The 11,506-nt window shown below is 42.6% G+C and overlaps 1 protein-coding gene across 3 annotated transcripts in view; it reads right to left on the bottom strand.

The window, feature by feature from the left end:
• arhgap29a (Rho GTPase activating protein 29a) overlaps positions 1–11,506 on the bottom strand; it is a 35,105-nt gene that overhangs the window by 16,181 nt on the left and 7,418 nt on the right. For 2 of the 3 annotated variants that reach the window (XM_054622837.1, XM_054622838.1), the window contains exon 3: positions 2,319–2,462. In XM_054622837.1, the coding sequence (XP_054478812.1) occupies positions 2,319–2,462 (144 nt within the window). Of the gene's footprint in view, positions 1–189; positions 424–2,318; positions 2,463–11,506 lie in introns of those variants that run through there. The other variant, XM_054622839.1, reaches the window with a different exon arrangement.

Below are 11,506 nucleotides of genomic sequence, written 5' to 3'. Positions count from 1 at the left end.
CTGCTCCCAACAGCATACACGCTTAAAATCCTCACTTTTTAGCCGAGTCCTTGAAAGTTAAAGTGCACCTGCCTACCAACCCCTATCAAACACTAAGATTATTCCTCACCAGCTTTAACGCATCAAATCCAGGTCTTTTGGAAAGAGTTGTATACTGTGCTAGAAATGGCAAAACTACCGATTACCCACCTCAAAACTTTCTTCAGCATATCTCCTATTTAACAGAAACAAGACGTCTTGATCACAACAGCACCGATTTTCTGTCTCAACACTTTAAACACGCCACCAAACTAGCTGTTTTTCTTTAGGGGATCCAATAGTTTGCTGTTCCTCTATCCATCAAAAGGAGCACTTGACAGAAATAAATCCAATGTCAAAATTCTTCACTCAGAGGCACAGGAAGTGTTAAGATGATGTCGGAAGGGTGCAGAAAGGATCCCAAAAGGTCCAGTGTCCATGGGGCCCCAGTCCAGCTACTGTTTCCACCACCGTTCAAAGCACACAACTCTCTTGTGCTGTTACATCTCCTCCTCTTCTGTCCGACCCCTACCCCCAACAGGACATCCTGAGGCTTGCTGGAATACAATGCACAGGCCCCAACCAGTGGTCCAAACGTGGAAGTTACATCATCAGGAAAAAATGGTATTGTTTCAGTGGAAAAGCACAACACTCCTGAAACGCTCGTCAGCTTCAAAGTCCTACAAAGAATTCAGGTCCAGGAGGAACTTCTCCTTCAATGTATAATGTGAAGGTGTAACAACTTGGGCATGGGACTGGATATGAAATGTCACGGGATGGAGGATGTGATAAAACTTCCTCTTGTGTTGAGGTGCACCTTGGTGTGTGATAAAGTAGAAATGCAATACATACTCCACTAGAAAAATTCACAGGATTCTCTTATATTTAAAAAAAAAAAACTTTTACATTAAAATCCCGTCAGAATTTAACACAACATGCTGATCACATGACACACCTCCATGGATAGAACCATATCATCGTACATCATAAGGTTGTGTAACATCTGCAGCTTTGAGATTTGGCTGTGAAAAATATTGGTGTGTACAGCTGATGTCACCTTGTCGCTGTGTGAGGGTCAAGAAGTGAGCAGTTCTGGCCACCTAGTGGCAGTACAGACGTCATGGCATGCTTCACTGCACAGAGTTATGAAAAGACTACAGCATTACAGCTACTGTAAATACTGAACCAGTTATCATTGTTTACTATGTATCATAAGCACATGTTCTGTTATAAAACCTGTGTCCCTAAACCAGTTGCTAAGTAAAGTTTGAAGAATATCTTAAAAATGTAAAATTAATTCAATATCAAAGAGCCTAAATCAAAAGCCTTCACAGAACGGCTATTAAGCTGTCAATTCTAAGATTTGTGCATAAACATGTTTGAATGGCACGGAATAGTCAAGTTACTGCATGAGAGATGAGACTCGCATGCACATGATAATTGTTTATGGCACGAATGCCTGCACACACCCATGTGTATGGACAAAAATATTTTATATAATATTTAACTAGTAATTTGATTCAAATGTGTTCCAGTCCTAGCTGTAAACACACTTAATAAACAGTAGGTTGCTTGGCAGGTTGTTTTCAAATCAGTCTTTAAATGTGATTAACATCATTATATGTATTTGAGTTAATTCCAAATATTTCAACGAAGGTGAGCTTCAGTTATACACAGAGCCTCTTCAGGCTTTGTTCACTTCAACATGTCACCATTCCTTATTAAATGAAAGCTCTTCAAAATGCTATGTGGCCCCTTTATGCCCCTCTTTGCAATGCAAATTGAGACGAGGTACACTCAGGGAATTCTTGTGTGGCGGCCAAGTTAAGAATTGACCTGCACGCCAGATCATAATCTCAGAGAATGAGAGACTGAATAGGATTCCTCGCTGTAGTTCCCTCTGGACTGGCAGACAAAGCACAAAGGACACCCGCTTCTCCCTGTCTCTTGAGTCGGGTATCTGACTCCCAAATATTATTTTCTTACTCTCTGTATGGGTTTGAAACGCATGCTACTGCATTCTAAGCCCTTGAGTGATTTCTGAGGGGCTGCATTGCTTTGAAGCTGTAAGAAACATTCCCTGGGAAGTTCTTTTTAAGACTTGGAAAGATGGTGTGAGAGAGAGGACATGGTAATAGTGAATGTCCAGGAGAGAAAACTGCCATGAGAGAAGGGGGGATTAGATAAGCAGTGACAGAAAACAGACCGAAGAAAGAGTGGAGGAGTAGCTGGTATGTTTTACAGGAAAGCTGTGAGTTATATGTGTGTTTTTTAAGGGAGATCTGGTCTTCATAGCTCACCTTTGACCGTGGCGATTACTGTGCCAGCTGTACTGAGGATGTCCACCGAATTGAGGCTCTGGTGTTTGCTGATTATGGCCTTCAGGACTCGCAGCAGCTCCCCGAGACGCTCGTGCGCCGCGTGATGGAGGCAGTCCTGGTGCTCTGGAAAGTCAGAAAGACACTTTTATTGTAACAGTTAATGTTTGTGTGGCTGTCAATTAACCATTAAACATGATTGAATTGGTGAAGACAGTAAAAACATCATCTGGCAGTGGCACTGTTTATCAAGCACTGAAATCTCATTGACAGCTACTGTATCACTATCCATTAGCCTGGCTAACCTTTGACTCATGAGATGATAAGAGATCAGTGTTGTCTAGTGTTTCTCGGCTACAAGTCATTGTGCAATTGGCCTGGTTTGTTATGCTACAGAAAAAGCGGCATAGAAGCCTTTCAATGTACTATTTCATGCAATGAATTGTGTCTTCAGTCGGAAAAATAATGGGACTTATACTTTATTTCAACACTGAGGCTTAACAATAACTCATGTGCTTTAAAAATCTGAGCAGACTGGACCTAGAACCCAGCTATTTAGAACTGTCCCTGCTTTACATGAATGGTGCAACCTCATTGGGGAAAAGGATTACAACATGACATTCCAGCATTGTGAGTTGAAAGAGTGACCGTGGCAGCCATGACAGATTGCTTTATGGTGTAGTTGCATAGACAAATAGTAGAGAAGGCAGAGGGATTGCACACAACTCAGCAAACCTACACAAAGAACTGAAATGGTGCTAGCCCGACAGCAAAGAGCAAAACTAAACATGACCTACTGTGCTCTGTCTGCAATTAGCAGCTGGTTAGTTAGTTATCCAAAGGAAACATCTCAGGTATGTGGTTGTGAGGACTAGATGGGACTTTACTAACAGTGAGTCACCACCGTATACAAAAAAATAACTTTGCTATCAGTTGACCTTGATAATGGGCTCTTAACATTTTTGAGGAATAAGGTCATGAATGAGGAAATGGAAATGAGTATATGAACTACGAGTAAGGTGTTTTTTTAGTTTATTATATTACTTATTAGAAAAATACTGAGTACTGCAAGGTAGTGTGACAGGTGTATTACACAGCTAGCATTGGCTGGCTATACCAAAGATGACTGATACAAGAGGGAACTGGAGACACACACAAAAACACACACATAGACATTATAGGCATTTTTACTCAAATGTGTTCCTGTCTTAGCTGTAATCACACTTAATACATAGTAGGTTGATTGGCAGGTTGTTTTCAAAACATGCTTTAAATGTGATTTCCATCGTTATATCTATTTGAGTTCATCCTTAGTCAGATCTCTTTTTAACTTTCTAGTAAACAGAAAAAAGTAAGGTACAAAAAATACACACACACAGACACACAGACACACACACACACACACACAAACACAAACACAAAGAATGGATACAGGCAGTCAAAGCCACATTTTGTGCTGACGATCACCCCTGGATTACCCCTTCATGGTAGGGGGATCAGAAAGACTTTAGCTGTCCCTCATTTAGTCTTTTATTCATTAGCCCTCTTTTTAGGAGTGGGACAAATAGTGCCGCCAGTGGGGCTAATAATGCTCGGTCTGTGTGGCCACCATGACAATGCTAGCTGAGTCCTGGCCCGGAAATCCAGCCAACTGACCACCAACTGACCAGCAGGTGACAAGTTCAAATTTGACCGACAGGTCACAACAATAACCAAACGAACCAGTATGAAGCAAAGAAAATGTGCGGGCCAAAATCCCCCCCAAACTGTCAACAAAAAGCTAAAGAGGAGCATACTTGTGTGTTTTCTGTATACATGTTTCAACTTTCTTATAGCACTACGGCAGGCAGCCTTTTTTTTCTCTCAATGAATGAGACTGTGATTGATAATGTGCCAAATGGCCATACATGCTGCTGCTTTACTGACAACTTCAATGCATTCAATCAGCACACCCTGCAAATCAACAATGGGCCACTTAACATAAATCCAAAGAGCTGGAGTGATTGGGCGAGGTGCAATAACTCTGAGAAACAATACTGCAAGGTGGCCACAATGTAATTCCAAGTGAATATCAAGCACTTGCAAAAGATCAGCACACATAGACACCAACTCGGCAAACTAAAATCCCAGGACACACCAAAATGATTACATAAGACAAGCACAAATCCCAGACTGTTCCACTACCACATGAACTACCCCATGCCAACATGCCCTGTTGCCTCTAGCTTGCCAAAAGCTTCAGGAGCTGGAGAGTCCTATCCTTCACCATAGCGACCATCTTCATCCATCTTCATCAGATGACATGCACAGCTACTTCCAGTGCCAAGGACCTAGTGGTTTTTGATGATGAAAGCCTCTCATGCTTTTGTTTCAGCTGCCCAACTCCCCACGAGGCAGGAAAAGGGCCAGCGGTGTGCTTCTGGCACAACCACACATCAAACTGGGACTCAAAACTTCTATTCAATCAATGCACATGGGCGCACAGAGAAGGTCATTCTCTTCATTGGTCGCTTGGATTACTATGTACAGATTCGGACATTTTCCAATTACTATCTCCAGTAAAGGAGAAAGACTTTGCTAAGTGACTTTGTAGTGGTATGACATGTACTCCTGTATTCAGTTCCCAAAACAAACCTTTTGAATGGTGTTTTTTCCGAAATTTACGCTGGCTCAAATTAAACAAAGTCTTATCAATTTTAAATTAAAAAACTAAACAGGAAGTATGCAATTACATAAAACACACATCAAGCTGATTTTTTGTTGTTTAATGCAGAAAATACTTTTTAAAACAATAAACAACAAAACCAATTCCCTCGTATTTTATAAAATGTTAAAAATATCTTTAATATATTTTTCCTTTAACTTACTGTTTTTGCATTGTTAATCCTTCACTGTTAACAGAACGAGTCTTCCCAAAGACTTTATCTCCCACAGCCTTAAACAGAGACCTGGACCCACAATAATTTGATAAGGGTCAAAGTTTACAATGAGCTGCTTCAACCCATAAGCCCTTAATTGGTCCTGGTCAGTTTAGATCCCATTTATGGACATTATCCTTTCAATGACAAAAACACACAATGGCCTAAATCATCCATACACAGGCTATACACCCCATTCATCGACCGAGTAACTGAATCCCGAGTCCTGGAGGCATCAAGCCTGGGCAAGCTAGAGGTTTATTAAGGACAAGCCTAAACCATGAATGCCCACGAGACAGAGGGTCTTCCTTTGCAAAGCTCCATGGGCTCCAGTCTTCAATGGCGGTTGTGTGGCCTATTGGACCATCCTAAATGAAGGCTAATTAGCAAGACATTATGGTTGCGTCCACCAGCCCAGCAGGACACAGGGTAATGTACAGAGACTGATTATTTAACCCTTCAACTGCCATTCTGCACGAAACACAAAGAGAAGAAGACTCGTTCCCACCACGGAGGCGAGGTTAAAGGAACAGCTGACTAGCGCAATATTCTTCAGCAGTAGTATTGCTATGTTAAAGACTGGAAAAATAAAGTTTGGAAAGGGAAACTTTGTGGTAAAAGTTGCAATGACAGATGATGTTTCAATTGGCAAACATCAGCCGTCTGAAAACTGGAACACAAACAAGCTGCTAGGAAGATCGGTCTGTTTTCCCCAGGGAAGACCACTGAGTTTTGCATGAGGACTTTTTTAAGTGCCGAAAACTCACTATTGTCCCTGGGGCCACTAGCAAACAGTGGGCTGGTCGCCTCATGGGCCTGCCACATGAAGCATTTATGGAACAATAAATCACAACGGCAGCTTTTCAATTTTCACGGGAAAGAGGGATAGGAGTGTGTGTGTTTGTGTGTGTGGATCTTTGTCCATGTGTGATGGTTAGCGGTAGGAGTGATAGGGGAGGAGTTTTGGGTGGTATGGGGGGGGGGGGTTATCTTGGGTAGTACGCTCCCTTGGGATTTGTCCCAAATTTACCCCTGCACCCCACATCCCTGCTGTAGTGGGGGTTATGAGAGAAGGAGCGAGTGAGAGACATTCCTGGGCATAATAAGCCCTGGTGAATGAAGGCTACAGAGGGATCAGACCTGATGAGAAGGAGGCCGCGGATCAGGAGCTCCTCTGAGGCTGCCAGTAACACATTGCCAGGTTTTTACTTCATTAGCGTCATGGAAACCCAACATTCCGGTCTCTTGTTTGGGAGCGGGGACGGGAGTTGCAGGAGCGAGGGGTGGAGGGGGATCCATAATGAAAACGTTGTCAGATCACTCACAAGCGAGATGACACCTCAATACCAAAACATTCTGAAGCATGGACTCTCCGACACATAAATGTTATGGAGCTACACATATACAAAGATAAGGCCATAGACTCACGATAGTTGATTTAGTTTATGCAGTATGTGCGGAGCCGATGTTGGTGAGCATTAAAACCTGGAGCCATAGTACAATGCTCTAGCTCTGTATTATTCTCTTTATGAGGTACCCCTACACCCCCTGACCTACAGTCCACTAGAGTGTTAATGTGAAATGATATCTTTGGTACCCCACCCAAGTACAAGGCTTTCTGCAGGTCCAATATTTACCTGTATGGTTGCCGCACTGGTCCAATTTTAACACACAGTACAACCAAGTTGGATCACCCAACGGTGTAAATTCTGACTTGCAATACACGCAATACTCAAAAGTAGTGCAAGTCAAATGTTATATCAGGCCCCACTTGTATGTACGTATATACTCTCCTTACCAAAGTGAAGCTATGCTCAGCTGTGTTTTACAGTTACATATGCACAGTTTTTTTTCTTCAGACTGTTGGTTTGTTTAATGGATGTGTTTGGTTGGTATTTCGGCAAAAACAATGTATATAAGACCCAAGCTTGTAACACTTAACTATTGGCACAAAGTGTAGACTAACGTAAAGGAAAACATTTTTTTTGTTGCGCAAGGCTGTCAATGCCCAAAAAGATGCCGATACTTTTTCTTGAAGTCCACCATGAGGAAACACCTCAGTTTGGACACTTAGCATCAATGACTCGAGTCTTTGATGAACAAAACTTCAACTAGGGCCTGACACAATATGACTTGGCAACATTCCTTTCGCTCTGGCCCTAGCTATGCTCAGTCATGCATTGCAAATCATGGGAGCAATGTATTATCTATGCTTCAAAACATTTGAGGGGATGGAGGGGTGCTTATTTTCACAAAGCAAGTGTGAAATCACTAAACATGTCACAACTGGGTCTGCAGAGGTCTGATCAAATGGAAGCGGCTCATGGCAGAGGGGGCTAAATAGGATATTGGACAGGCTAGCCATGACCAATGTCAATCAAAACCTCTCAATGTGTCCTATTGAGTCAGACCACAGCTGGACATTCCAGCTACTCACCCCTAAATAACCAACTAGAGCTAGTTGTTTCAAAGAAATTGTGCATTCATCAAAAGCTATGGTATGGCTAGGTTTCAAGGGGCTCCTTTGAGACTTGCCCCCTTCTTCAAAAGACAAGCAACCAAATGTGGGTCTAATAATCAATCACCAGTGACTCAATAACCTTTGCTTTGTTAAAATGGATTCATCCTTAATGGGCTAGGGTGAAATGCCACATTCTTTCCTATAACCAACTCACCAGGGCCGCATCTTGCATAAGGTATTAATATGCGTTGCTTAAAATTCCTTTTTGTTTCAATCCAAATATGACCTATTTTCCTGACTATAAGGGGGTCTCGCAAAATGGGTCCACTTAACCTTTAACACTCGGGCAGGGTCACTGCGATGGGTGGCCCATACATCCCTTGATATCCTCCTCCTCAAACATACTTCCTGTGGTCAGTGGCCCTGGTCCACCTCTGTCGACAGACCACCGGCGGTCCACTCTACGGATAAGCAGATTACATGCAGCTGGTAAAAGGCAGGAGAACTTTGTTCCCAGACTTCTATGCTCATGCCGAAGCATTCCCTGTTGCTTCACCTTTGAAGCTCTTTTTCCCTTGACTGCATGCACAAAGAGCTGGTGTTTAAAAAAGAGCCCTAGGCTAGACACATAGCACCTTCCACCTAGTTGGGGGGCTTTTATGTTCCCACTCTGCAGGCTTCTGCCTTTGTGATGCTTGTTAGCTGTTAGCTCAGAGGACCAAAAGTAAATGGATATGAAGTTTGATTACTAGAGAGGAACACAAGATATAACGACACATGGCAAAATCCAGAAAATAAAGATCCAATAACAAATTGACAATCATCCTTAAATCCAAGGGTTTCCAGTTCAAATGTTCCAAGAACTGACATGTTTACCCTTGGATATTTCTCTATTTAGTTGTTTCGCATATAAATGAGATACCCAGTGTGGAGTGAAGAATTTGTTTTCCCCACTCTTTCATTTCTCTTTGGAGCTGTCTGTCACAGTGAGGAAAGACCTCTCTCTCTGGATATCCCCCCACATCACCACCATCACCATTGCCGCCGCCTACTGTTGATGCGAAGCTCTGAAGTTTGGCATTCCAACTCTGCTTTCTTTAAGAGAAACAGCAAATCCCCCACATCGCAACCTCGAGCTGGCAGCCAAACTGGTCAGGCACAGTTGCTCCCCAAGCTGTGCAATGTAGGGAAAGGAACATCAGCAGGCCAGATGGGTGGGAGTGCTGTCCAACAAGTACAAAGGTGGCCCCCTTTAGTACACCTGTCAAGGGGCAGAACTGGGAGGTGAGGGGGCTGAGGTTGGGGGGGACAATCACAGCATTGAGAACAAGAGGACACTGTTTAGCTTTACTTGCATCCTAATCCTGAGAGAATTGGCTTTGTGTGATTGAAAGCTTGCACTAGAAAATGTAATCTCATAACTGTCAAGGCATTTAAATTAGTGAAATGTTTATAAGAATTGTGGCATATATACAGAGCATTTTAAGAATAGGTTCAACTGAAAGATAAAGAAGAACATCAAGAATTCAAGAACAACTAGTGCACAAGGTACTGTTTTGTTTCTTACCATGGTTACAATTAACAGCTTGAGCAGACAACGGCCTTACATGGGGGTGAAGGTATTCAGGGTTGAGGAGGCACTGCTGATCCACACCTGCTAGTTCTGTCAAAGGGACTAAACTTCTAAAGCCAAGGGGCCTCCTGCATATGTGAGCCCCTTACTCCATTCATTGCTAGTTATGAAATATGCAGATTGAGCTCCTGAATTCCGTACTTACAATTGGTAAGATGAAAAGACACCGTTCGTCCTAGGAAGCAATAATCAGTCTGGAGAAGCAGATTCAAGAGAGAGATAAGGGTACTGCTGTTTGTGTGCTGTATTCTTTAGCAAGTTTAATCACACCCCAATAGGTTTACGTTCCCTCCCCTGCCCTTTCTACACCCCAATGGGGCCTAATTTGAGTCTCACAGGACAGGACACACTCCGATTGGTCCTGGCTATGCTTCACGCTCAGTCTCTCTACCTCCACATCAAACAGGGACTCTGTTCCTTTTACTGAGCACAGCTACTGGGTTCCTTAACTTACAGAATGTTGTGGACAAAAATGGCGGCTGGTTATCCTCCTCTCTCTCAACTCCATTGGTCTTTAACCAGTTATGAGCTGTACCCAGCATGGGGCTGACCCGGGAGAATGCAAGCACACCTTAAGGTTGGCTCTGGCAGAAAAACAAGGCCAATTATGCTCAGGATAGCCCCTTGCCACACAACAGATTACAAACTATTGACAAAAATCTCACTCCAACGTTAGTGAATATGGAGGTTGGGATGCCTGTTTTATGTTGTGTGTAAACACAGTTAGGCTGGTGCCTGTGCTGTTTGGCATAGTGGTTTTTCCATATGAAAAGAGTATGATAAAACCCATTACGTACCTAAGTGACATGTTGAAACTGAAAAAAGCAACGGTCACCTACGCCATCTAACCAGTTCACTATGGTGGACGACTCTGTACAAATTCTCCTTTGCAAAGCTGACTCACCAAACACACAGCGATAGTGAATAGGCAGTGGACTTACCTCCACACACACAGGGATATGCTCTTACATAACAAAACACATAGACTTAAGGAGATGAAGGCAGCCAGTGTTTTTCCTTCATGATATAGGGATTTTTGATCTACATCACTTTTGCTGATCCAAGAATGGGTCAGGCTTTTTTTAAATCGCAATGTATGTTAAGTGTCCTTTACTTTATATCCAGAAAAATGTCCATCTTCTACAAAATCCATATATATTCAATCTGTGATGGTCAGTTGGCATACAAGATAAAATTTGTGTTTTTTGAGCTCTTAATGATAAAGGAGTAATCAAAAATCACAAACATGGCCAAAAGGCAATTAAAGACACGTCATAAGCCTTGCATCCCTACCAGTGGATGTTTCTAAATCAAATGACTGTATAATTTGCATCACAGGATGTCAAATGAATGCTGCCTTGTCTAATCCTAGAGGACTTAAATCCAATGCAGGGATAGAGGCTACAGATTCAAGGGCTATTTAAGCTTATTCAGAGGATAAACTTGCCATCTTCGTTTCAAAGCCCTAATCCAAGGAGGATGAGGGGAGGTCTTCTGATCACACAACCAAATGGGTGCTGGTTAAATCTGCCATACCAAATACTGAGAACGCTTCTTAATATCCCTATTACATCACAAAATCCTCCAGTACTGAGTTTTCAAAAGCACAGCCCCTCATCAGAGCCCACAATCCTTGTCTTCTCATTTGTAGTGTGGGAATCCTGAAGCTTTATCTTAGTGTGTAGCAGACATCGACAGCCTCCTGGAACAAAGCTGCCCAGGCAAAAAACAGTGCCCATAACTGTAAATCTTACCAGAGGGAAGGAAGGAGAGAGACACAGAGAGGTAGCTCACTTGGGTTACAACTTGAAAACAACGAACAAATCATGGAGTGCAGTCAGGCTATTAAACTTGACAAGTCAACATGGTTTAGCCACCTGTATGCAGCTGGCATAATTGCATGTATTGTGCATTGCTTAAAAGAAAGATTTCCAGCTACAGTTTATGATTTCATGGTTTCTTTCCTGAGTCAGACGGGATTAATGAACCTGCCATATGTCACAATACTCTGCACTTTAATCCCTGGCGGCAGCAATCCAAAGATCTAACCCTAGCACTGCACCAACTAATGTTAAGACAATAGCTGTGCTTTTGAAAATAGACCGCCCCAAATCAATTAAGGTAATGTAATAAATCCTGTTAGGCGGCTTAGTAAGCA

This window comes from Anoplopoma fimbria, chromosome 21 (assembly GCF_027596085.1).
Source record: "Anoplopoma fimbria isolate UVic2021 breed Golden Eagle Sablefish chromosome 21, Afim_UVic_2022, whole genome shotgun sequence".
Classification (NCBI taxonomy): Eukaryota; Metazoa; Chordata; class Actinopteri; order Perciformes; family Anoplopomatidae; genus Anoplopoma; species Anoplopoma fimbria.
This window is presented reverse-complemented; position numbering and strand designations above follow the sequence as displayed.